Below are 26,075 nucleotides of genomic sequence, written 5' to 3'. Positions count from 1 at the left end.
CACACACACACACACACACACACACACACACGTCTTGCAATGCTTTTCCCAGTTATACAGACTTACATCCACTGAGGTCAGTGAACTTAAGCACATCTAACTAAGTTCAGGTCTTATAAGATAAATATTAATGCAGGTAATACAAGCAAAACAGAAGAGCCTCTTCAACGTTTACCAACCAATTCTCAACATCATTTCCCAATGACAAGCTTTCATTAACATACAACCAGGTTGCAGGCACAAGTCAGCAGACTACAGTAGGTTTGTACTTTACATTTTGGGATACCATAGTTCTGATCCCGATTACCAGCTATATTGTTTACTGGAAATGGAACATTCTCAGTGAAGGCTTTTGGCTTGTTGGTTTGTTTGCTTAGTTGCAAATGGTGCTGTGGTTAATACTATCCCTCAGATGTTTTATTTGTATGGCTTACTTGGGATATGTCTTACCCCAAAACCTGATTGACACAGTAAATATTTCTATCAAAAGGGAGCTAAATTAACATATGCGAGTGAACTACAAATTCCTTTAGAGAAGTGAGGTGCCATTCTAGACAGTTAAATGTACTGATTTGCTAGTTTGCATAATACATACTTGGTGCATTCTTCTAAAGACTGTACAAGCATTTGCTGAAAAGAACTGATTTCTTCTAGGTTTCCCATTAAATATGAAGTATCAGAAGAGTTTAACCTGGAGCAAAGAAAAATAAGAACATTAAGACTAAGCACTTATACAAAAAATACCTCCCACATACTTTGAAAAGTTGCTTACATCCAGAAATTGGTTTCTGATGTGGGGAACATAGAATCCTTTCCTTTCTAGGTTCCCCCTAATCATCCCTCCCCCCCAACCCCCTAGAACTTCCCATTTGAACTCAGGAGACTAGAGGATATAAAACACATGCGAGCTCTTCCCCCAAAACACACATTCTATAGCATTCTCGCAATACATCCAGGAAGCTGGTGACAGCTTCCCCAAAGCTGGCTTCACATGTGAACTGGCTGAGCACTAGACCTTTATGCCAGGAACATTAGTAACAGAGGAAGAGATTTGAGGGGGGGATGTTGTGGCACATTTCTTTAAACTTGCATAAGAAGCCAGCCAGGGATAAAATAGCCAATCCAGCTCACTCTGCTAGCAGGCTGGGGCCATAGAAGAGGATAATGGGGCAATGCCACCAAAACAGGAGTTGGAAAGGAGGAGTGGTTGACAGACACCACACTCAACCCGGGGTGGCAGCCCAATTACACAAGCCCATTTTAATAACAGACGCTTCAGTAGTCATATACATCTCCAACTAAGGCTCTCTTTCACCTGTAAACCCCTAGGAGCCATTGGCTGTGTTGTCACAGAATATTCATAAACATTTTACAACTGCTGTAAGAAAAGAACAATACCAACCTAAATGCTACAGCCCCTGTTCTACTCTCCACATGGCAGACATAATATTTATCCTGTGAATTTCTACTGCAGTGCTACAGGCACTGCCTATGATGAAAAGATCTTAAAACAGGTTGCTGGTTCAGACATTATGCCCATCACGTAAGAGTGCCAAGCATACAGAAATGCTTCCCAATGGAAAACTCTACTTACTTTTCACTAGCTTGTAACGGCCGCAAGTAGTTAGAAAGCATGGTCTGTAGCTCCTTCGCATATTCATTTTCTGTTTCTAGAATGTTTTGTAGCACCTATAATGCATGAAAGTTGTGATTGTAATCTTAAAACTACAGAGAGAAAAGAATTCAAATACCAATATTCTTTGACAGAGTTTGTTTTACTCCTCAAATTTTTGTGAACTGCCTACAGAACTTCGGCTACTAGGCGGTATAGAAATGTAATAAATAAAATAAAAACAAAAGCATTGGGACTGTTACGGAGGGAGGAGCAAAACGACACCAGCAAGCAAAATAGGAGATCAAAATGGCAGGGAAAAGCTACAGCTCAGGTTCAGAGTATGCCATATGCATGCCCAAAGTCACAGATTCCATTCCTGGATTCTGCAGGTTAGGGCTGGGGGGGAAACTCATGCCTGAAACCTCCAATCAGTGTCAGCAACAATGAGCTCCATGGGCCAATGGGCTGATTTGGTACAAGGCAGCTTCCTAGTATGCAAGGTCTTGCTTATGGCATCTTGATTATTTAAAGCAATGACAGCTAATCTTTTAGGCAGGTGTGCCAGATGTGGGAGATAATGCCATACTCTGCAGCTCTTTCTGTGGTTTTGCCACAATCTACAGTAAATGTAGTGATGTAGGAGACACGCAGGCGTATTGTCCTGGAGAACTCTGTAGTCTCCCCATCCTCCTTTCCCACCTTTGCCCTGTCCAGTAGCTCAAGGATGCACATACACACACACACACACACACACACACACACACACACTAACAAACAAACATGCATTCCACTATGGCAGAGTGCAGGCCTAGCTGGGCATATGGCAGAATGCAGGGAAGCGGGTAGGTAACATGGCCGCTTATGCATTGCCAAAAAAGAAGAGGAAATGCATCACCAAAAAAGAGGACAAAAGCAGGCATCAATTTGTATAAATTTTGCATAGGCTAATTGATAGCTACAGGTTAAAATTTAGAATTATTCTTATAATATGAATAAGAAACACAGTAAATCTCACTACAGTATGGAAACCGTTAACCAGGTGACTGGTGCACCTGCCTGCTTAGTCTGTTGTCCAGGTGCTAACTACTGATGGGCAACAGTTCTTACAAGTTCATTATCTTTCAACTGAAACTGGACAAGACAGCCCTTCCAACAGAAAATGCCTTTCAAATAGAGCACAGTCCCCTGTAAAAGAGGACACATGGCCACCCTAGATCTGGGAGTTCTCCCTCTTCACGCACTGGAACCACCCATCGATGAGGAAAAGAAAAGATTTCCCATAGTAGCCAAGAACATTGCATTCTGAAAGAATAGTTATCTCTTTGTACCACATTATACACAATGCTGCTATCCCTTCCACAATCTAATTTGTTACTACTTCGGTAACACTAATATAATGTATTTGCTCTACCAGAGTTCCTATGATGTTCAGATGTACTGGACTAGCTATATTATTCAATGCTGCAGTTTACAGTCTGTTTGGGAGATAAAACAGTTATTCATGGCTGTATGAAAACCTGATGAAACAAGTGACATGCTGAACTATTTAAAATGGAGACTTCACTGCTTCTTTCATTAGTGTGGCTGAACTCTGTTTTATTCCCTTGAATAGGCCTATTCAGTTGAAGAGGGGGAGAAAAGGGAGACCATTTCTGAGTTCATTCTTTTGTTGGTAACTTGACTCCTGCCCCAAAGATTAAAATGTCTCCATTCTACGGAAGCACTACGAATGACAGAAGTCACAAAGAACACATAAGCTATTAATTAGCCAGTTACAAAAGTGCAATACCACACTTGCAAACACGTAGCAGAAAGATTAATAAATTATATCTTGGGAAGCAAAAGACACTGGTGAAACATTAGCAGATCATAACGCTATCACACACAAAGCCCAGAAATCAGAAAATGTTTGCCCATTACAACATGAAAACCGTAACAGGCAAAAATTGGCAAATGAGGTAGTAGGGACAAGGGTCTTAAAACAAAGATCTAGCAGAAACATTTTGTAAAGTCAACAAGTATTACACCAGCAGAAATATGCTAGAGATGTGCATTATGGTAGTCCCAAGATGTGTTTTCATGAACTAATTCTCGGGAGGAGGACCTCAACAATTAAATGGTGTTAACTTTTCAATTAGAATGAAATTGAAAGAGGCAGTAAATGTCTTTAAATTTAAAATACACACAGTAACCTTTCTAAGCCAAGAAAATAAAGTGTATATAAACAAAAGCACACAATTACTGTTTTAAAATTACTAGCAGCTGACTGTATGCCAAGTTGCTACAAACAAGCATGCACTCAAAGTTTAAATATATTTAACCTCTTACTTTACATTTCCTGCATTCATAAAGCACCATTGGAAAAAGCCTATTTTGATTTGGGGAATTTACACACACTGATTTTATGGGGAAAGTTTTAAGTTTTCATAATTTCTCTGTGTCTCACTTTCTTTAGATAGGCTTCAAGATCACTGACCTCCCTCTCCCATAAATGGTAAGTTGCAAGAACTTCAGAGGTTACAAAAGCACCAAATATAACAATACATCACATTCACAGCATAGCTGCACTTCACAGTTTCTAATCTCACCATCATGCTTCTCTGCTCTAATAATCACCTTTCTCCTCTTTCCAGCTTTTTGCACACTTTGGCTGCTGCAAGACCCCATGAGATTTCAAAGACCTTGTTCTGAAAGCTCCATCACCATTTGATGAAACTAGGTCCCAAATGTGGAGGATTGCTTTCACAGACATGGTAACCTTTTACAGTCTACAGCACAAATGGAAAGCACAGAAATCTGCATTCATCCAGTGTGAGCTATTCCCGTAGTCACAAGGCAGAGCCGAGGGAGGGGGGAATCAAGTATGTCTAACAGTTCACTTACAAAAAGCTCAGTTATCTTCACTAAAGCAAAACCTCTGACTGCAGCATGGCTTTAAAAATGACCTTTCTAGAGGACTGTTCCTATGTGAGGAAACGGAAGGCCACTTCACAAATGACTTTTTTCTTCCACTGTGTGTGTGTGTGTGTGTATTTTATATATATATATATATATATATATATATGGATATGCCATCATATGGGGAAATTGCCTAAGTCTCTGCATGATTTGAAACTATTGTCCAGAATAGACACCTGCGTGATTTTTCACACATTATGGCATAATTCTCTCACCCGAGAAATAGCCGCTACAGAATAAAGAGTCAAAAATATGATGTACAAATAATGTTAAGTTTCAAATAACCATGAGGTAATGGCTGATGAAATACAATTCAATATTACACAGATGAGAGCTCAAAATTAAAAGACTGCTGAATGAAAATCCACAGAATAACAGGGTCTTGTCACCTCACCAATTTCAGGAAAACTTCAACAAGAGCCAGTTTGCATGGAAAGCTTCACCAGCCCTTAGCATACCAGCACGCTTAAAAAACAAATAAACTGTAGTTACACACAGTTGACTTAGCTGAATGACTTAAACCATGACTTTTTTGAAACTCAAGGAAAAGGTTTTTATACCCAGAGAATTCTAATGGGAAGGTTCCACAGAGAATACTCTTCACAGATTCACATGTTGGAGTTTCCGTGACAAGTCAAGTATCCATTGTACCCGGCTTTCTAAGGACCAACATTCCAGCCATAGCATAAATCTATTTTTTAAAAATATTTATTACCTGCCTCTTCCTCCAGATTGAGGCAGGGAACAACACCAAACACAATATAATACATAAAATTAGTTAAAAGAGCATATAAAACCAATGCAATATTAAAATAACAATCACAGCATCTTAAAATTCTTAGGTTTAAAATTCATCTGGGTAGGCCTGCCGGAAGAGACTAGTCTTTACGACTGTCTTAAACTCAGAGAGAGCTCCGGAAGGCCATTCCACAGTCTGGGGGAGGCAGAAGAAAAGGTCCTCTGGGTAACAGTTGCCAGCCTAGTTGTGACTGACTGGAGTAACAGTAGCCTTTGTCAACCTGGTGCCCTCCAGATGTTTTGGATTACTACTCCCAGCATTCCTGACCACTGGCCATGCTGGCTGGGACTGACAGGAGTCCAAAACATCTGGAAGGGATCAAGTTGGAGTTATTTTTTACTTTATTTTTTATTTATTACATTTTTATACCGCCCAATAGCCAAAGCACTCTGGGCAGTTCACAAAAATTAAAACCATTAATCTACTAGCTAATCTACTGAATCTTTTCCATCAGTCTTTAGATTTTGAGCCCTTATCCACTGTCTAAATTGTATTTCATCCCTGCAGTTATCTGGAATAGTACAAGTACATATTTGCATTTTTAAAATTCTCTTTTAACTAACTATTCCCATTGTTTTGTTCATTTCTGTTCTTAGTTCATTTGAGAGAACCTCCTTTGTATAGGAGAAAGTGTATGCATGAATACAGACATCACCACCGAGTAGGAAGAAATCTTGAGAGAAAACAGATGAAGACCTAAACATTCAATGCAGAATCTGAGTCCCAGTTCACATGCTTGGGGGAGGGAGCACTGTTCACTCATAGTGGAGGAGTGAGCGTTTCTCTTCTCTTCCCTCACAGCGATAATGTTTCATATGAAATCAGGTGCTCCATGAGAGAAGTGGAAAAAATTGCACAGACTGGGCCTCCGAGTGACTGATAAGGATTGCCTTTTGCATATTTAGCACTATCCTTGTGGTGCAGGGGAGGGGACTGAGCTTTCTCCACAGAACGTTGAGGACGGTCCCTCCACTCCCAAAGGCATGAGCCGGGGCTGACATTCGGAACTGGGAAAATGCCATCAAGTTAGCCCCTTGTATCAGATTCACATCTCATTTGTTATCAAGACAGGCACTTACACCCTTTCTCCTCCATGGATCATAAGGACATGAACCATGTGAGCTCATCACTTTTCAGACACCAACACAACCAACAACATCCCACTACTAGGAATACTATGAAAAAGCCTGTTTGAAACCTGCACCACCCCGTGCGCTATTCCAAGTTGCGATTTCCCAACTCTTTTGGTTCTGCTGCAGTTCAAAATGTTATATAAAGCAGCAACGGTTTTCAAGCATCTGCAAAGGATTTCCTCGGCATAAAAGGAACATGCAAGAATGAAACAAGAAGAGCAGCTCGGCAGCACTGCCTCTCGATAATGAGCACTTTCCGTCTGTTTCCCATTTGTACAGGTAAAGGGGTATATTAGGGTAGCAGAATCAGAGCAGATGGAGCCCATAAGTCATTGAGTCCAAGCACCCGCCCTCAGGAAACATACTCTATGCATTAATGCAGCTGCACATCCATAATACAAACTAAAAGCTTTTCTAGCAGTTGTGACACACGACAAAATAATTGAACAAAGCATGTAACATAGAGAGGTGCACATGGATAAAGAAGAGCTGAAGGGACATCAGGGTGGATTCATTTAAAGAGGAAATTTGAATCAATGAATTAAATCAGCAAAAAAAAGGCCTGTTTATTTATTTATTTATTTTAATTATTTATTACACTTATATACCGCCCCCATAGCCAGGGCTCTCTGGGCGGTTTACAGAAATTCTAAAAAATTAAGATAAAAACGAGTATACAAAATTTAAAATTCTAAAATACAGAACATACACACATAAAGCATTAAAAGCCGTTAAAAACTAAACATGTGGGTAATTAAGTATCATTGATACTTTATTTATTGCTTAAACAATGATGCAAATCTTACCACTTAACCATGTTAATTCACAACTGAATAAGAGCATGGATAAAAAAACTATGCCACCCTGCCAACCACTCAAAAATGTGGCACTAATAATGGAGGTAAGACAGCAATCGGGTCAGGTTCACTGTAGTGGGCTTTAGCCTCCTCCCTACCATGAGACCTCAAATCATTGCTTTACTGCCACTAGTGGCCATGATAAAACAGCAATCAGATCAGGGTCATTGCAGTGACCTTGAAGCAACCTGAATCGCTGCTTTACCACCAACTCATGGCAGTGGAAAGGCAGTGATCAGGTTGAACTGCTGTACTACCACTACTGGCGGCAGTGAAGCAGTGGTCTGGTTGAGGAGAGGGCTTTAGCCAGCATCTGCAACCCTGGAGTAGCAGCAACACCCCTGAAGGCTGTGAGTGTATGCGTGTACAAATGCTTATGTGTGCAGACACATGCAAACGTGCGCACCCCAGCCACCCAGTTGACAGTCCATTCAGCCCTTGGGACCAAAATAGTTGTGCGTTTTATGAATGGGCAAGCCCCTCCATGGCAGCCATTTTGTGAGACTGTCCATGACACTCTCAAAATTCCAAATGTGTCCACCGACCCAAAAAGCTTACAGACCCCTGCTCTTAGTAGAGAAAATGATTTGTTTTGGTTTTCTCCTTCCCACACATACCTCTCAAAGCCTTCTTATACATCTCTTGCATTTCTTCTCCCTTTTTTGTTTCACACTTATCCCTTCTTCCAGCTGTTTTTACACTCAATTCCTCTTATAACAGCTTCCTTCTCTTATCCCCTTCCTTTTTATTCCCAGCTTTTTTAAAAAATATATATTATTAAAAATACTACCCTTGCTCTCTAACAACTCCCACTGCCACACTTGCCTATGCAGTGTGCATGGTGTGGCCAGGGCACAGGGCAGTCACGCAAAGAAGCACTGAGCAGTCTGCAGCCCTGAGACACACTGAAGTTTGGCTGAGACCCACTAATGGGTCCCAACCCACAATTTGAAAAATATTGCCTGAACTCAATGTATCTAATACACACATTGATTAACTGTAGAGATGGAATGTAGAGCTAGCATGCTTATATCCAGATTTAATATTAACCTAGTAACTATGTAACAGAAACATAGTACATACTTTTTAAAAATAAAAAAAATCCCATTTAAAAAATTTAAAATCCTATCATAGGTTTTTTTTAATCCACCGTAATGCACATGCATAAAGAAGAGAAAGAAGACCGGCAAAAGGGGACAGGAAATAGATGTTATTATTTCCCTAGATCCATAGATGTTACAACCATTTTTCCAAGAAGCTATACTGCAATTCAGCAGTTCTACCAAAACGTGTTAGCCACTGTGCATATGAGATCAGTTGTCATGAGAGCTAATGGAAATGTTACATGGAACTGCAACATTTCTTGGATGTACCTGTAAATGTACCCTAAATTCTGTCTGGTGCTGTTCACCGATTGAATTCAGGAGCTGCCTTCTGTCAATAGAACAGCTCCACTCAAGGAAGGAGGCTCTACCCAGTTTAGGGGGATTCCCCCCTGCTCCACGGTCCCATGACCCTCTTTGTAGTATTTTTAGGGGGATGGAGGGCCTGCTGTGGGGAGAAAGGGCCAGGGAAATGTGCTTCTGCAAGCCCAGTGACATACACCTAAATCCAAGGTGAATTTAAGGTGGCTTGCCCAGGCAAAACATACTGTGAACATTTTGAGATAAGCTAAAAGGATTTACGTAAGGCTAGTGAAATGTCTTGGTCTCGGTCTTCATATAAATAAGCATGTCTACAGGCCTACAAATATATTTTACATATACAAAAACGGGTACAAAAATATTCAGCCTTTCTATTTCAGTATTTAGGTTCTAATTTTTTTAATCAGGCATGTAAACTTGTGAGCCTCCAAGTCACATATAATGGTATACCAGGGACTTAACCTGATTTGTTACCTGCCTTGGAATTACAAAAACACAGGGTCAGGAGTTGTTGGCAAGCATTCTTGTTTATCACAACACATGGGTGGAGGGTTCCATACAGCTTGGCAAATCACAAATTGTACATGCCTGGCTTAAAAAGTCCAGTTCCTACAGATTAATACTGTCTAGACTCTAGAAAAAGAACCACATCTTTGACTTCAATATTACAGCCTTAAGAACGAAGCAACTGATTAACAGAGCACATGAATTTCAGTTTCGGGGGGGGGGGAATACTCACCACATTATAATAGCTTTTGCTGATAGCAGATGTATCAAACCCTTTTGGAGGACTCTTCAGAGTTCCTGATTTGGGGGAAACAGGTTTTTCTGAAATATAAAATGCTTTAGCAATTGAATGCAATTTCACAACTCAAACACTAGAGGTCAAAACAAAATGATCTTCTCAATGCAGTTATGAATAAAAATACATAAGTTTACTGACAAGCACAAAGGACACACTGGACCTGTTCAGAGGATAATATCTCAGCTTAAAAAAACAAGACTTGAATAAGTCTTCTACATGCTTGCTGCATCCTTGTGCCATTCCTTCCCTCCTCCCTTTCAGCACGATGAAGTATGCCAGGATGTTTCCAGTTTTGGATCAAGCCAGGATCCTAAGCCATGGTCTGAAGTTGGTTTAAGATCCTGGCTTGTCTTGAACTGCTTAATGAGGATGGCAAATTGATAACAAACAACAAAGAAAAGGCCGAAATGCTTAATTCCTACTTTGGCTCAGTCTTCTCCCAAAAGTGGGTCTATGACCCCCCTGGAAAAAGTGAAGAACAATCTGAAGGGGGAGGATTGCAGTTTGAGATTGATAAAGAAATGGTCATTTCTTTGAATGAGTTCAAATCTCCAAGGTCCAATGAACTGCATCCTAGAGTAATAAAGGAGCTGGCAGAAGAAATCTTAGAACCACTGTCTCTTATCTTTGCAAAATCATGGAAGACAGGTGAAGTTCCGGACGACTGGAGGATTGCTAATGTTGCCCCTATCTTCAAAAAGGGCAAAAAGGAGGAACCTGGGAACTATAGACTAGTTAGTCTGACATCAATCCCTGGAAAAGTTTTGGAGCAGATTATAAAGAAGTCAGTCTGTAAGCACCTTGAAAACAATGTAGTAATTACAAGAAGCCAGCATGAATTTGATAATCATAGTTTTCTAATTGGATGTAACAGAAAAGAATGGTTAATTGAAGGCATGGTGGGAAGAGAACGGGTCGTGTGCATGGGTTCAAAGTTCATTCATATCTCATCTTATTAAGTCAAGCTACTATTGTTTGAACACAGCCAAATTAATGCATTTTCAAAAGTCAGAATTTTAAGAGACAGTGTAATAGGTTTTCTGGGATTAAAAATAAAGCCATCTTAAATAAGGAGATATTTACATACAAAGTCACACAACTTTCAAAGTAACTTTCATGGAATTCATAGCTTTAAAAAAAGTAGGTAACTGATATGAATTGGACAATTTATGCTGCTACTTCTTAAAAAGGGGGTGGAGAGTTTCATGAAAGTGAATGTAAGGGGGATCAAAGCCAGTTAGCCTATAGCAAAGCACTATAAAATACAGGGGGCTTTTTTTGGTTGCAAAAGCAGATTTAAAAAGCATCTGTACAGCTTTGAATAGTTTATTCTTCTCAAATTGCACAACATTCAGAGTTTTCTATATTTATAAGAACAGACATCCAGACAAAATGTACCATGCTTCTCATCCCCTAGGTTAAAAATAATGCAATTTGTTATACGTAAATCCCTGAGTCTGGAAACTTTAGGACTTGTTATAGCCACTACTAGGTGTATTTAAAAAAAAAAAATCAAAGGTAGGACTAGCGGTTTACACATTCCACACATCACTGAACTATAGAATCATAGAATAGTAGAGTTGGAAGGGTCCTATGAGGCCATCGAGTCCAACCCCCTGCTCAATGCAGGAATCTACCTTAAAGTCTAAAAATACGTTGGATTACAATTCCCACAAGCCCCAGCAGCACAGCCAATGGTCAAGGATTATGGGAGGTGTAGTCCGAAACATCTGAAATGATCTATAGGTAGCATTTCTGTTAGACGCTCACTCCACAGCAAGTAGTAATTTCTTTGGGGGGGGTGGCTTTGCCTCAAACCCAACACTTATGGCATCCAGTAACACTTTTAGAAGCTTCTCTAGTGGGGTGGCCAAACCTAGTTCAATAAAGGCAGGAGAGACCACAAAGCGTATCCCAAGAAGCCAAAGGCAGGTTGCTTTCAGCTTGGTGAGCTGCCATCATCTAGCCTTCAGGACAAGAAAGGTGATGGATTGTAAGTTGGATGGAAGAACTGGAAAGAGTGACAGGACTAGTGGTTAACTTCTAAAGAGACGTGTCAGTGCTTAAACCTGCTAGGAAGCCACACTTCCACGTTCCTAACCCCCAAGATGTGGTTGCTATGCAGGAGGGAGTTTCTGTGTGCCTATATCCAATGACATCCCTTAGCAGGCATCTCTATATGCCCTGAAGTTTCCAGAATGAAGGGTCTAAACCAGTGTTCTGCTTTTATGTACTGTAAGTTAGATTGAAGAATTCATACATATTATTTATCTGAGTAGAGATGTATTGCATAATCACAAACCTTATATAATATTTTATAGACATCCCACCAAGAAAATGAGGTTACATTATTTATAAAGCAGACCCTAGAAGCTCACCGTTTGATTTTACTTCTCGTACATAATTGCTGGGAAACCAGCCTGTCTTGCCATTGTGAGTTCCTTCCCACCAGCCTCCTTCTTCTACTCTTGTAACATGGATAATATCTCCTTTTGTAAAAGAAAGTTCATCTTCATTGGTCTGTTGAAAATTAAATTTTGCTCTTACCACCAGCTGGTGGTTGCTGTTGTCTGTCATATCCTAGAAGTGACGAGACCAGAGAAATGCAAAGTTTTAGGTACTTTTCAAAACAACAACAAAGTACCTTGACAAACTGAACGGAGATGTTAAAAAAACAGCTGTTGTAGTTGCCTCTTCACCTATGTACATGTGTGATCATACAATTAAAAATTACAAATAAAACAAGTGTTTCAAATGTTTTTAGTACTTACAATTCATGTTCTTCTTTCATGCATTGTTCATAATATTTACTACTGACAGTTAGTTGTAAGCTTTAGACCTACAATCACCCTGCCTCATTCATGAAATTTCACAGATGTTGAGTCCAGACGTTGTTGTCTTCCATTTGTAACCCTCCCTGTATTCCCATTGCTTCTTCCATCTTTTTTCATACCAGAAAAAACTATGTTAAGGAGGGGAAGACAGAATAGCTGCATAATGCCTTTTGATTGGTACTGCTAGGAGCCATCCATCTGGAAGCACCCTTATTAGCTTAATCCAGTCTGCTGTACAAGTGATAATTATAACGTGCCTCATATTTTTCTCATGTGAACCAGTTGGTTCACATATGCCAACTTGGATACTGAATTTTTATTGGCCTGTATCAGAACAGCTTCAGATGTGGCTGAATCGGAACCAAAAAATGTAATGTTTTGACTCCCTGCTTAAGACTACTTTAATACATTCTGTACAAGGACATCCCTTATGCATGACAATCTAAGCTGGGGCACATAAGAAACAGAGTGGAATTAGAAGGCTATGAGCTCTGTTTACAATATACCAGTTCTATGACTTTTAGGCCACAATCCAACAAAGTTGATGAAGCACACTTAACCCTATTGATTGGATTTAAACAGTCTTTAACTGCAGGCTTCCCCAACCTGGTGCTCTCCAGATGTTTTGGGTTTCAACTCCCATCGGCTTCTGCCAGCATGACCAATAGTCAGGAATGCTGGGAGATGTAGTCCAAAATATCTGGAGGGTACCAGGTTAGGAAAGGCTGTTCTACTGCATTGGATTGCCGATTGTGACCCATGACTATGCAGTATCTGAAAGCAGATCTCAAAACAGCACCAAAAAAGTTTAAAGACTCAAAGATTTATGCTAGCGATAGGTGAGAAGGTAACTATCAGATATCTGTGAATCTGAGTCAAGCTTCTCACTTTGCAGCACTAATTAGGGAGAGTGAAGCGAGAAGAGGTAAGAGACATTAAAAATGGGTCAACACTTACCAGACTTCGATACTGGCCCTGAAAAAGTTTTGAAGTTCTGCTATGTAATGACTGGGATCCCAAGGAGTCAAAAGACTTTATTCGGTGAGATGATGGCCTTGCACACACAGAATCACTTCCTAGCCCAATGTCTGAAAAGAGCAGCATTTAACATCAGAATTTCAGAAAGGCACGTATACATAAAGCACATGCCAGGGACACACATATAAGCCTAATTTCCAAAAATATTATTTACTTATTTATTTTATTTATACACCACTTTTCCACCAAAGAAACAGTGCTCAAGGCAACTAACCTTTGGAACCAAAATTTAAAATGAAAACTTAGTTCATAAAACAAATACATCAGAAACACAGCAGAAAAAGAATAAAAACAGTACCCAACCCTGCACACCAGCTTAGATACCCTTCTCTAGGTACCTCCACCATCAGAGGCGTTTTAGCTGGCAGCGTGAGAAAGGGCCTTCTTAACAGTTGCTCCCAGCCTTTGGAACTCACTGCCGAGGGAGGTCAGGTTGGCTCCCTAGCCACAGAAGTGTGCAAGTCACAGAATGGTGCATGCAAGATCAGAATCCTAATCATGGAAATAGTTTCATTTAAGTCAATGGATCTGTATTTATCATTCCCCTGATTTGTAAAGTGGGTGTCCTTCATTGGGACATTCTGGTTACCAAAACAGGGGGAAAGACAGGCCTGGAGAGGATTCCTATAGATAAAAAGGAGACAACAGGTAGGCAGGAAAAAAATCCCCCAATTCCTCAAAAGATAGTAGGGACCACAGGTTATGCCTGCATGCTACTTTCATAATGTCAGTGAACAGAGAGTACCCTACAGGGACAAACCTCCTCCCACTGAACTTGTGGAGTTGGTGTGAAGAAATGGATTCCCTTGAGTCTGTGGCCTAAAGGCTGGGGGGAAACTGGGTACCAAGAACACACACTCATAGGAACGCATTCTCCAAGCCAAGTTTCTCCCCCCACTCTTAAAAAGGGTATTTTAAACTGCAAGCATGAGTGCCCTTTTACAGTTCAAGGAACTACAGAATGAACTGGACACATATTTAAGGGTGTCGAAGCACCTGCATTGTATTCTTACTACAGTGCTTTCATTAGAACATATGAGGATGTACATCTAAATCCACATCAGGATGTGCATTTGGATGCACATCTGATTTAGCCCCCACAGCCTTCTGAAAAGCTCTCCCATGTGTGATTCGAGAGGAGGAAATGGTGGCAAACTTTAGATACCTCTTAAAGACTTATAGGCTTTCTCAAACGTGTAATTACACTGCTGTGTTATTGTTTGCGTAATGTTTTTAATGTATTTATTGTTTTATATCAGGTGTTATATTGCATTTTATGCATTTTTATATAAACTGCTTAGATATTTTATGATATCAAGGTTGTTGGGACTTTTTTTAGGTTGCTGGGAAGTTTTGGAATTTTGAGTGTCGCAGGTGTGCTCATAAAATGGGTAGGCTTGCCCATTCACAACATGGCTGCCATGGTGGGCCTGGCAAATTAGAAATCACTTATTTCCCAGAAGGTAAACTGGTAAGACTAAAAGAAATATAACTTGCCCAAAAACCCAAGTACAAGGCAGAAGTGGGGGCCTGAGTTCTGAAACACAAAACCACTCTTCCGAAACAACATTTTTCTGCTCCAACATTCATTTCACAAAAAGCGAACTGATTTGGCTCACGGACAAGTCATTTGGCCAAGAAACTACATTGAAGGCAGAGGTTCGGTTTGAGCTCCAAATGCTAAACCATAAAGCGTCCCCACAAAGCATAACAAAATACCCATTTCACAGGAGGCAAACTGGTGACACTCAGAGAAACACACACACACACACACACACACACACACACACACACACGAAGATCACACAGCCGCATAAAAAAACTACCACCACCCAGACAAAACACACCACACACACAGCTATGGCAAAACACACATATGCCAAAACGAACAAACCAGTTCACACACATGCACAAACACAACACACACACACACACACAGCACACGCAAAAATCCTCCACACCCTTATTAATTAATTAATTTCTATACCACCCAATAGATGAAGCTGTCTGGGCAGTTCACAAATCTCTCTTGGGGTTCACCACCAGGATGCTGCCTGCCACGGTCTTTAGCGCACTTCCCTCGACACTTCCTATCACCACCCCGCTTATCTTTCCATTTTTTTCTTGGTGCTGCTATCCACCATTTTTATTTTCTAACAATACCTCTGGGCCAATGTGGGACTCAGAAGCATCCTTGGAAATAAAGATGGTGCTGGAGGCTGGCACTTCGTTTTGCTGCATGGAAGCCTTACTACTACTACTACTACTAATAATAATAATAATAATAATATAATAGTAATAATAGATCAGGAAGGGCAGGGAGCCTGTCAGGCTCCAAGAGACTTGGCTGTGGGCCCATTGAGCAACATACTGGAGACCCCAGAATTGACCTTTATGTTATCTAACATAGCCACTCAAATCCAGTTCCCTTATGAAATAAATGACACTGCTTAAACAGACAACTGGAGGGTTGGAGGGAAAGGGGGAATTCCAAGAAGCAGAGGAACAAATAAATCCTTCTGTTAAGTGACTGCACAAGTTATTAAAACCCGAATTATAGAAACATTTAGTTGAGAACACAAGGGCGGTGGGAAAAAAAGAACATGAAGACATAAGAAGGAAAGGTATTTATATCAAATAAATGCTAATGCTAAGAAATTGGAAAGCAGCAAAGGAATAGCTACAGGAATAGGACTAAACACTTTCAACCCTACTTACCTGCTGTTACTTTATTTAGTGCAACTAAGGAGCTGAGCACCTTGTTGAAATTCTGTCCTTGATAGAGATCATTTGCATCAAAGGTCTAAAGAAAAAGAAACAAAAAATACATATTAAGTCACACTAGAAAGAAAACCAATTGTTACGTGATGTGCTCTCATTAGACCCGTGTACAAACTTGCACACATTCTAATGAGACTTACACCTGCTTATAAGGAATCTTTTGACGTTGGCAATAGAGTGTCTGTGGCTAAGTAAGGCGATTCTTACTCAAGAAACTTACAGCACTGAAGGGGATAATGCCACAATGGCACATTTATTGAGGTTGAAACAAATACAAAGGCACAAGCTAGTTTTGGGGAAATTAGCTGAGCAAGTAAAGGCTTAGAAGCAGTTTCAAGATTGAAAAATAGACCTTTTGAGACTTAAGAGCATACACACAGAGACAGCAGGGGAAAGGGTAGAGGGAATCTTTAAAGGCAATATACCTTTCCTTGGGCTGCAGCCCTTTCCTGTAGAGCAGAACTGGGGAGCATTGCAACTCTTGGTCTTAGGTGAAGAGGAAAAGAATACATCGAGGCAAAGCACTCACCCATGGCAGCTTGCTCTCGCAAGCTGGAATGTGTAGTATGCTCTGTGTTTCTGGTTCAAAAGAGAGAGAGCTAGCCTCTTCCCCCAAACTTGAGGGCTTTTGTATGATCTTATCTAAAGATCTACTTGCTATGGGAACAAAAGGGGGTGATTTGGGATGATGGCTGTACTTGATGCAGCCTGGAGTTCAGCAACAGGGCTGCATTAGCATGCTTATGACCAGGTATGACTCTTGCCATCCAGCATTCATATTCTGCTTAGTTTTACCCCTACCTTTGTCTCTGGGGAATGCATTTGAAGAAGTCTATCAAGAAATGGTTACTTGACCCAGGCCTTTTGTGAATGCTCAGTCTGTAGGTGGGATTTTGGGTTGTTTCAAAATGGAGTCACTACTGCTCACAGAAGCTACCTTGCAACACAATGCAATTTTAAAAACACGCATCTGTTCTCAAATATCTCACCCATGTTTTCACAAATAGGTTATATTCTTTTTCACTCTCTCTCTTTCACACACACACACACACACACACACACTATGAATTGCAGCAGACAGCTGTTGTTTCAGTTGCACTGGCTGCCTAACCTTTTAGCGTACAGGTCCAATTCAAAGTGCTAGCAATGGCCTTTAAAGCTGCATATCTGAGTGAACATCTCTTCTCACCTATACCTTCCCAGGTCCTTAGATATGCTGGAGAGATTCTGCTGTGTGTGCCCTTTTTACACAGGTGAGATCTTTAAGGGACTGGGGCCAGGTCTTCTCTGTGGAAGCATCCCTTTATGGAATGCAGTTCCAAGAGGTCAACATGGCTCTTTCTTTATTCCATAGGCATGTAAAACATTGCTATTCTAGTAGTTGTTCCTCTAATAGACTGATGAATCAGTGAGGTGTTAATTCAATGGAGAAAAAACAATGAGTTATGTGGAATCTTGAAGAGTTGTACTTGGAATGTTAGACTTAGACTAGGAGTACATGCTCAACTACAAACTACGCCAGACACTGTCTCTCAACCTTAACTACTTTGCAAGTTTGTTATGAGGAAAAGGTGGGGGGCATATTCATCACCTCGAGCTCTTTGGAGAAGGGTGGGATAAAATGTAATTAATAATTACAGGGGATTCTTGCTAAGTTTTATCAACCATTTTACTCTCCATTGTTGATTACACTAATTGCCTTTATTTTATTTTGATACTTTGTATGTCACAGCAGAGATCTAGAGACTAGAAATATGAAACAAAACTAAAAATAAATAAGAGAATCCCTCTTACTTCCTGATTCTCCCCCCCCCCCCCCGCCCTTAAATATATACAGCATGTTCTTAAAGCCAGGTCCTATGCATGTTTACTCGAATGTATGCCTCCCTAATCCCGATGGGATTTACGCCAAAGCATGTCAGCACAGCCAATTCGATGCACATAAGCTTGGAAGTCCCAGTGAAGTCAGTGGGAGTTACTTCAGAGTAAACATGCATAGAATCAAGCTGTCAGTGACATTTGAGAACAGATGTTATGACCTCATCCAAACACGTTGAACAAAGGCTGTTTTCACATTTGAAGCTTCAAATGGGATTGTGCTTAATGGATCGAGGTTATAAATTTGCAGTACCGACTAATTGTAGCTTAAAGTTAGTCTATAATGAAATTTTAAAACCTACATGTTCAATTCATATTCAGTTTATCTTCCTTATTCTAACAGTCATATATACGGCACAAGTGATGCTCAAACATGCTTTTGTGAAAACACCCAAACATCTGTTAAAGAGGATTTATACATACACACAAACAGTGTAGGAGGAAACTGAATGGAAAACTGTTTGTTCCACCTCTTGGTTCACACACTAACACCAAGACTATTTGCTGAGAGAAGAAGGAGAAGGCTTTCTGCTCTTATCAGAGGGCTAGTAGGTTCCTTAGAATGGCCCGTGCATACATATTCCATAAGCAGGAATGCAGAGACTATAAAGAATTATTATTTTAAAACACTGCAGGACTAGTACCACGAGTTGAACATGCGTTGATTATATTGCTAATGGATTGTACTCTATAGTACAACACAACCTTTTACTGTAACGTGGGGTAACATGGCAATTTCTGAAGAAAAGGTGAAGGTTCAAATAAAATCACAAGCAGCTAAATGTAGCTTAAATAAAAATGTGTTTTGGATTTCAAATATTTGCACACCTCGGACAATTAAAATACCATTTAATTTTATTTGCTTCACTTTGAAAGAACTTTTGCTTCACAGCTATGGCAAAATATTAACCAAAGAATCTTTATTCATCAAGAAATGCTATAAATAAATTTCATGATTTTTATTTTTTTTAAATCAGCTTCTACTAAGATATTGTATAAACACAGGAAAAGCCAAAAATTCATAAACTCTTCCCTCACATTGACTGGCTACAATTATATTTTCCCAAAGGGAACAGAGATGTGAAAAACATATTTTACTTCAGATCCACTAAAAAATAATTTTCTATGGGTTGAATCCAGATTTAGTCATACTTAAAGTAGGTTGAAATCAATGGGATCTAAGTAGTCATGTATCTAACCTTTTAACTTTAAATGGAACGCTTACTGTACTGTACCTAGGAAGTATAATTAAACACTAGTCACTTCTGCAAAGTCATTCCAAAAAAGGAATATTCATTTCCATTTGTAGATAGCCTTTCATGATCCAAATTAAGTGTCACATGCTTTCCCCCCACTCCACGCCCCTCCAGTTTGTTTTACAAAACTATAGAGCAGTAGAGAGTAACCTGTGGCACTCAGTTGCTCTCTATGTGGCCCAGGAAACTTCTGAGGTACCCCACCCACTTTTCCAGTGTAGAACAAAGACCTTTATAAACGTACGAAATATCACCAATATTCAGGGCACATATACACAGGAAGATTTCCCCTACCAGTATTCATGTGATTATAGACACTTCATTGTATGTCAAACCCTACATCCAATGACAAAACTTTTGTTTGTTGTTTTTAGCAGGGGCACTAGGGAGTCTGCCATGCAAAGACACGCTAAGGTTTATTGTTAACGTGGTAAATTCAGAGAACAAACCAAAATGATAGGAAAAGAAAAGAAACTATATATAACAGAATCAATATTTAATAATTAGGAATTATACTCACCTTCATTGTGGATTCTCACCCAAAAAATGTTGCCCACCAAACCAGTATGTTAAAAGAAGTCAAGAAAAACAGGATGTTAAGAAGCTTCTGTTTCCTGTCAGACTGAGACTATCTGGGATACTGAGAGCAGCTGATTGGCTCATCCCAACAGGCACATCATCACCATCCATATACAATACTTAGCCTGCATTAGTCAACAGGAAACCAAACAATAGGATGATGAATAAGGGGTAGGGAAAGAGAAGTATACGCATTGCGTATGCAGTGGTTTTGTAGAAGTGATTTCATGTTATATGGGGAATTTTCTTTACACATAATAGTAATAAGGTACCACAGATAAAAATTAACTCATTCTTGGCTGCTCAGGAACGTAGCACAAAATGTATCACTTAAAAATTTATTGACAACTCGGAAATTATATGGGGATGCCAAACTTCTTGATAAATGTATGCTCACTACCATAAAGACGAAAACAAAAGTAACATGTGAAGAAATGTGGCTGCTTCTCAGGAAGCAGGGCTTGGAAAGACCTCTGTCCAAGACTGTGGAGAGCCACCGGCAGTAAGTGGAGGCAATACTGAGTGAACTACATAGACGGATTCCAATTTTGCAATTTCAACATGCGTCAGCATCTGGAATTTAGAGAAGTGGGGACCAGCCACAAAATTGTTGCAGCCCCTGTTCAAAACTCACAGGGAACGGAGGCCCCTGAAAGATTTATATTCAAAATGTGTTGGTTTCACACCAGGAGACTTTCCCACTTCTTTTCCTAGGAAGGACACTTCCCCCCCCCCTTCTCATCCTCCTGAAACCTCTCCTGCCGTGCTTTATAATGCTATAAAATTTAATATATTGGGCTCAGGCTCAAGGCTGGCTGCCAGCCCTGAACTTAAACGTTTTATTGCTTTATAGCAGGGTTGGGGAGATTTTTAGAGCCTCTTTCCCTCTCTCCTGAAGCCTCTCTCTATAGCATGGTGAGAGAATTTTTTTAACTTCATAATACACATCCCTCTTCCAGGATACTATAGGATATTAGATGCTCAAGAAAAACAATGTCTCTCTCCTCCGCCCCCATGACTAATACCCTCAACATTCTATATTTCTGCAAACCACTGAGCCTAGGTCCTTGTTGGGCCATTTACTTACAAATACACTTCTGTATGCCTAGGGTGCCTCCCACCACTTGCCAAGTATGGAAAAACTACTACTCTATTTTTGGATAGCCTCATTTATCTTCTGCATCAATAGGCATTGGACCATCCAAGTTCAGTATTAGCGATGACAACAATCATAGAATCATAGAATAGCAGAGTTGGAAGGGACCCACAAGGCCATAGAGTCCAACCCCCTGCTCAATGCAGGAATCCACCCTAAAGCATAATTGACAGATGGTTGTCCAGCTGCCTCTTGAATGCCTCTAGTGTGGGAGAGCCCACAACCTGCCTAGGTAACTGATTCCATTGTCGTTCTGCTCTAACAGTCAGGAAGTTTTTCCTGATGTCCAGCTGGAATCTGGCTTCCTGTAACTTGAGCCCGTTATTCCGTGTCCTGCACTCTGGGAGGATTGAGAAGAGATCCTGGCCCTCCTCTGTGTGACAACCTTTCAAGTATTTGAAGAGTGCTATCATGTCTCCCCTCAATCTGGTGGTGTTGTATTTATAATGATAAATGCAACACCATAGAGTAGCCTATCATTAGAACAGGTGTCAAATTTTATTTGAGTGGGGACCCAGCTGACTCATCAGCCCCTGTGCAGGCCAAATGGTAGCAGAGGGTGGAACCAGGCTCCCTAATATCATTGATCCCCACCTTCGCTGTGTGTGTGATTTTCCCAGCCGGGGAAAACCCACACACAGCAATGGTGCTTCAGCCAGAGACTAGGGTAGAGAAGCACTTCTCCACCCCACACTTCAGATGGAGCAGCTCTGCCTAACCCACGCCACACCAAGCAGAATCCCCACTGTTATCTCCAACCTCTCCCTGATTGGAGATAAAAGTGGAGATTCCTCTACCTGCCAGTATCTAGGGGCATGAGCCCAAGCCTCCGCAGGCCAGAAAGGTCAAACTTCTGCAGGCCAGATTGGACCCATGCGGTGGAGGTTCACCCTGTATGAGGCAGAGCGAAGCAGCGGTATTATCAGCAGCAGATGCTAAGACATGGGGAGCAGCAGCAAGGAATCAGAGAACAGAACTTTATGTACCACATGCCCCCTGTTGCCCCCCACCAGCTGCCCTGTGCCCCTAAGCTAGCCTGCTGCTCTCAATGGTAGAGGACAGTGTGCTGCTACTGTGGTGGATCCTATCCCTTTTGACTTCTGTATGTGATTTGTGGGAGTGAGAAGAGAGGAATCCTCTTGTACCATCTCAGACAGCAAAAATATCTTAGGCTGGCCTTACACCAAGTGGGAATGTTACAAACCTCCAATATAACCAGAATATCAAAATATCATCGCCATAATTATGTAGTAGTACTAAAGAAGTGTTTTTTTAGGGTCAAAGCCATCACACAAGTTTATGTTTTGACATACTGGCCAATCCTATGAATGTTGAGCATACAAGATAATGAAATGTAATCTGAAAAATCTTTGCTCCAAATCATGTTACAATTTTGATCATGCTATATTATTTATTTATTTATTTAATCTGCCACCTTTCAAGTCCATAGTCTTCCCACCCTTGCTATACTTGGATCTTTAGGAAAAATCTTTTCCCAAAAGCTCAGAAGTCATGAAAAGTCAAGCTAGAGAAACACAAGTTCTAAATACATTCGACCTAATTTTAAACAAAATGAAACAACCAGCAGCAGCTTGTTAAAGTGTGCATATTCATTTTTTAAAATCTACACTGTTTTTAGGCACAGCTTCTAGTTGGTTTATAAAAACAAGATAAAAATACAAACATAACAAACAATGTATTAAAAAGTTCATGAATACATTAAAGGTACAGTCAGATGCATATTTAGACAGAAAAAAGTTATACAAATCCCAGCATGCCCAGTTCAACCTGTCTTTTTTCTTTCTAAATATGCCTAATATTGCATCCTAAAAAGCCTGGGACAATAGAACATCTTTGCCTGGCGTGAAAAAGGTAACAGATTGACACCAGGAGGGACTTTCTTGGAAGAGAATTCTACAAATGGGGTCCCACTACTGAGAAGGCCCTCTTTCTGATCACTACCCACCTTTCTTCAAATAGTGGGGAGATCTGGAGAAGAGCCTCCAAAGACAGCCTCAATATACTGACAGGTTGTATTGAGAAACAGGCATTTCCTCTAATACAGTTTAGATCTCCTACTTGTCCAGCATGTGTATATCTTTACCCCTTCTCCCCCATCCTCTCTCATGCTGGCTGGAGGTGACAGGACTTCCATTAGCCCCAAACAGCATGGGCAATGATCAAGGATCCTGGGAGTTGTAGTTCAAAACTACAACCTGGTGGACATCAGGTTGGGGAGGGCTGATCTAAGTAATTTGACCTACATTGTTATTTCAGCATTTACATAGACTGAGGCCTTAGCTAGACCTAAGGATTATCCCGGGATTGTCCTGGGGTCATCCCTGTTCATGTAAATGACACACAGGGGATCCCGGGAGCAGGCAGGGACGACCCCGGGATGATCCCAGGATAAACCTTAGGTCTAGCTAAGGCCTCAGAGACATGGGGGTGTTGTAAGTTATTAAATGTAGTTTAAAAGGGGGGAGGGGAAATGGGTTTAAAAGGAGATTTAAAAAACAAGAAAACTTCTCCCCTAAGTCAAGGGGGATTTCAGAGGGGAAACTGCAGTGGGGGAGAAAGTTTAGCCCTCCCATCCCAGAGCACTGATGTCCTGATCCAAATTAGAGTTGTGTGCACTTACACAAAAGTAAAAATTAAGACTACCTCAGCTAAATGCTACACAATTAGTGCAATATGGAGTTTGGCTCTTAGAATGAAAGACCTCTGAGTCCTGGATTTTGTTTGGAGGACCAGAACTAAAGAGAGCTTACATGAAACTCCACTTCTGGTTATCCCTCAGCCTTTCTCCATTTCAGCTGTATAATTTATATGGAGAGAGAGGGAATCATTTTGTAGCTCTCTTTTTAAATAACTGGGAGTCTGAAATCCTTCATGAACTTCTGCAAATCACCCCAGATCTATCAGTAGATCTAGATCTACCTTCTGCCCACCACTGCTGTAAAGAATCCAAACTAAACATGATCTAACCAGATGCAGAAAACTATAGCAAACCAGATTACTGAGTTTACAGAGATGAGCAAACCTCTCTTTCCCTCCAAAAACCTGTGCCCATTTTATGATCAATGAAATTTGCACACACATATTCTTGATGGCTCCTTCAGTCAAGGACTATTTCTCCAACAAAATCAGAGCCCCCACCCTGATCAAGAATTCCATTGCTCCTGGCCCATTTCACTTTTACAGCTTTCAGGCAAAACCCAATTCATATTCATATCATCCTATGCAGACAGAAAAATATAAATGACCCAGAGCAAGAACAAACTTGCAGCCTAATCCTATGCATGTTTATTTGTAATCAAGTCTACTCTCTTCAGTGGATCCTCCCAAATACATGCACATACGATTCCAGCCTCAAGGTATATACACTTCTGAGATAGTAAGCTTGTTACCTGTATTGTACCACTGGAATATAGATGATGGCTCACAGGACTGAATGGTCTTCCATACCACCAATTCTTTTTAAAATCCCTGCACAGAGAAAAGCAGATGCTAGGGGAAAGGCTAGGTTAGAACCCTTCTTCCTGCTATCTACATTTCTATGTAGGGAATATACTCTGCACACACACCATCATATTTAGTTATGTGAGGCCCTATCAACAGTCCAGTGAAATCATCAAGAGATTCATCAACCACTTCAGGCAGAATCAGGCTAGACTTAAAACAAGCTTTAAGTTATTCTGTGATCCCAGGAAACCTTAGAAACAATTATTCTGTGAGAGGATCTAGTTATCTTTAACAGAGAATTTTCAGCATCTTCACCACACTACAACCCCCAAGATTATTTGGGTGAAACCATGACAGTTATACAGTGCTATAGGTTTGCAGTGTAAATATGCTCTTTTTTCTCTATGCACATCATCTGTTTAAGCTCTCTGTGACAATCTAGTTTGAATTATTTAGCAGAAACTTGCCTAACGTATAGTTGCGTCCATCCTGGAGTTTTATTTTAATGACTACAAGTATTTTTTAAACTTAGATTGGTATTGAAAGCAACTGTTGAAGGAGATTATTAAACCACATTTCATATAAACTTCCAAACTGACAAAGCAGGCCATCACAAGATGGAACAACAGGCCAAGAGAATCTGAATGGGGGAAACATTTGCATTGAAGAAGTCAAAAACATTATCTAAAATAGAAACTGACAGAGAGATTGCAGTTTAAACACCATATATTATGTAATAGGGTATCACTGACTTTTCTCTCTCCAACATTTTCTTCAAATATCTCATTTTACTAACTTATACATCATTCACAACTTTAAAACGGACCAAGCCTGGGTCTTTCAGATTTCTCTGAAATCCTGTAAATATAGCACTTTTCCTCAAAATAAATAAAGAAGTGGTAAGTTTTACAATCCTTCAACTTTCTCACAATTTTGGAAGAGCTTGTTACTGTTATTATACATCACACTCCTTCAATTTTTAAAATAAAGTTTCAACAATTTTAAAGTTCCATATCTTCACAGAAAGGCAAGTACAGGCAAGAAGATAAACAAGCTGACAGAGGTGTTCAAATAGCACTACCCTCTTAACCTAGTAAACTGCATATTATTTATGGCCCATAATCAGCAGTAGTCAGTTAATCACAATTGTTTCCTAGGTAGGACATTGTAGATTCCCCTACATCTTAACTATAATTAAACCACTTTATAAAACCCAGATTTTCGGTGTTTCTCCCCAAAAGATAAGCACGGGTGGTCGTTTAGCCTTGGGCAAATCATTCAATTGTCTCACATTTCTACCATTGTTCATAAGCCTGTTTCAACAAGTTTGTAAAAACAAAAACTATAGTTTCATATAGGATACACATACAGAAGACTGGTATAAAGAAATTTGCTAAGTATTACAGCTGTCGAGTGTTAAATCTACAAGTCCCATTAAAGTTAGATTCCAGAACCCAAGGGTAAGTTAGAAAGCTCAAAACAAAATATTATTTCAAG

General features: G+C 40.2%; 1 protein-coding gene across 5 annotated transcripts in view; it reads right to left on the bottom strand.

The window, feature by feature from the left end:
• The window catches only part of ARHGEF7 (Rho guanine nucleotide exchange factor 7), a 109,199-nt gene that overhangs the window by 59,481 nt on the left and 23,643 nt on the right, over nucleotides 1–26,075 (bottom strand). For 2 of the 5 annotated variants that reach the window (XM_063126134.1, XM_063126136.1), the window contains exons 3-8: nucleotides 16,182–16,266; nucleotides 13,383–13,513; nucleotides 11,970–12,171; nucleotides 9,526–9,614; nucleotides 1,595–1,689; nucleotides 596–691 (exon numbers count right to left, since the gene is read on the bottom strand). In XM_063126134.1, coding sequence (XP_062982204.1) covers nucleotides 596–691; nucleotides 1,595–1,689; nucleotides 9,526–9,614; nucleotides 11,970–12,171; nucleotides 13,383–13,513; nucleotides 16,182–16,266 — 698 coding nt within the window. Of the gene's footprint in view, nucleotides 1–595; nucleotides 692–1,594; nucleotides 1,690–4,231; nucleotides 4,361–9,525; nucleotides 9,630–11,969; nucleotides 12,172–13,382; nucleotides 13,514–16,181; nucleotides 16,267–26,075 lie in introns of those variants that run through there. The other 3 variants (XM_063126135.1, XM_063126137.1, XM_063126138.1) reach the window with 2 other exon arrangements.

The sequence above is a fragment of the Elgaria multicarinata genome, chromosome 5 (genome assembly GCF_023053635.1).
Source record: "Elgaria multicarinata webbii isolate HBS135686 ecotype San Diego chromosome 5, rElgMul1.1.pri, whole genome shotgun sequence".
In the NCBI taxonomy this organism is placed as follows: domain Eukaryota; kingdom Metazoa; phylum Chordata; class Lepidosauria; order Squamata; family Anguidae; genus Elgaria; species Elgaria multicarinata.
Note: the sequence above shows the minus strand (reverse complement) of the source record. Positions and strands in the feature narration are given on the sequence as shown.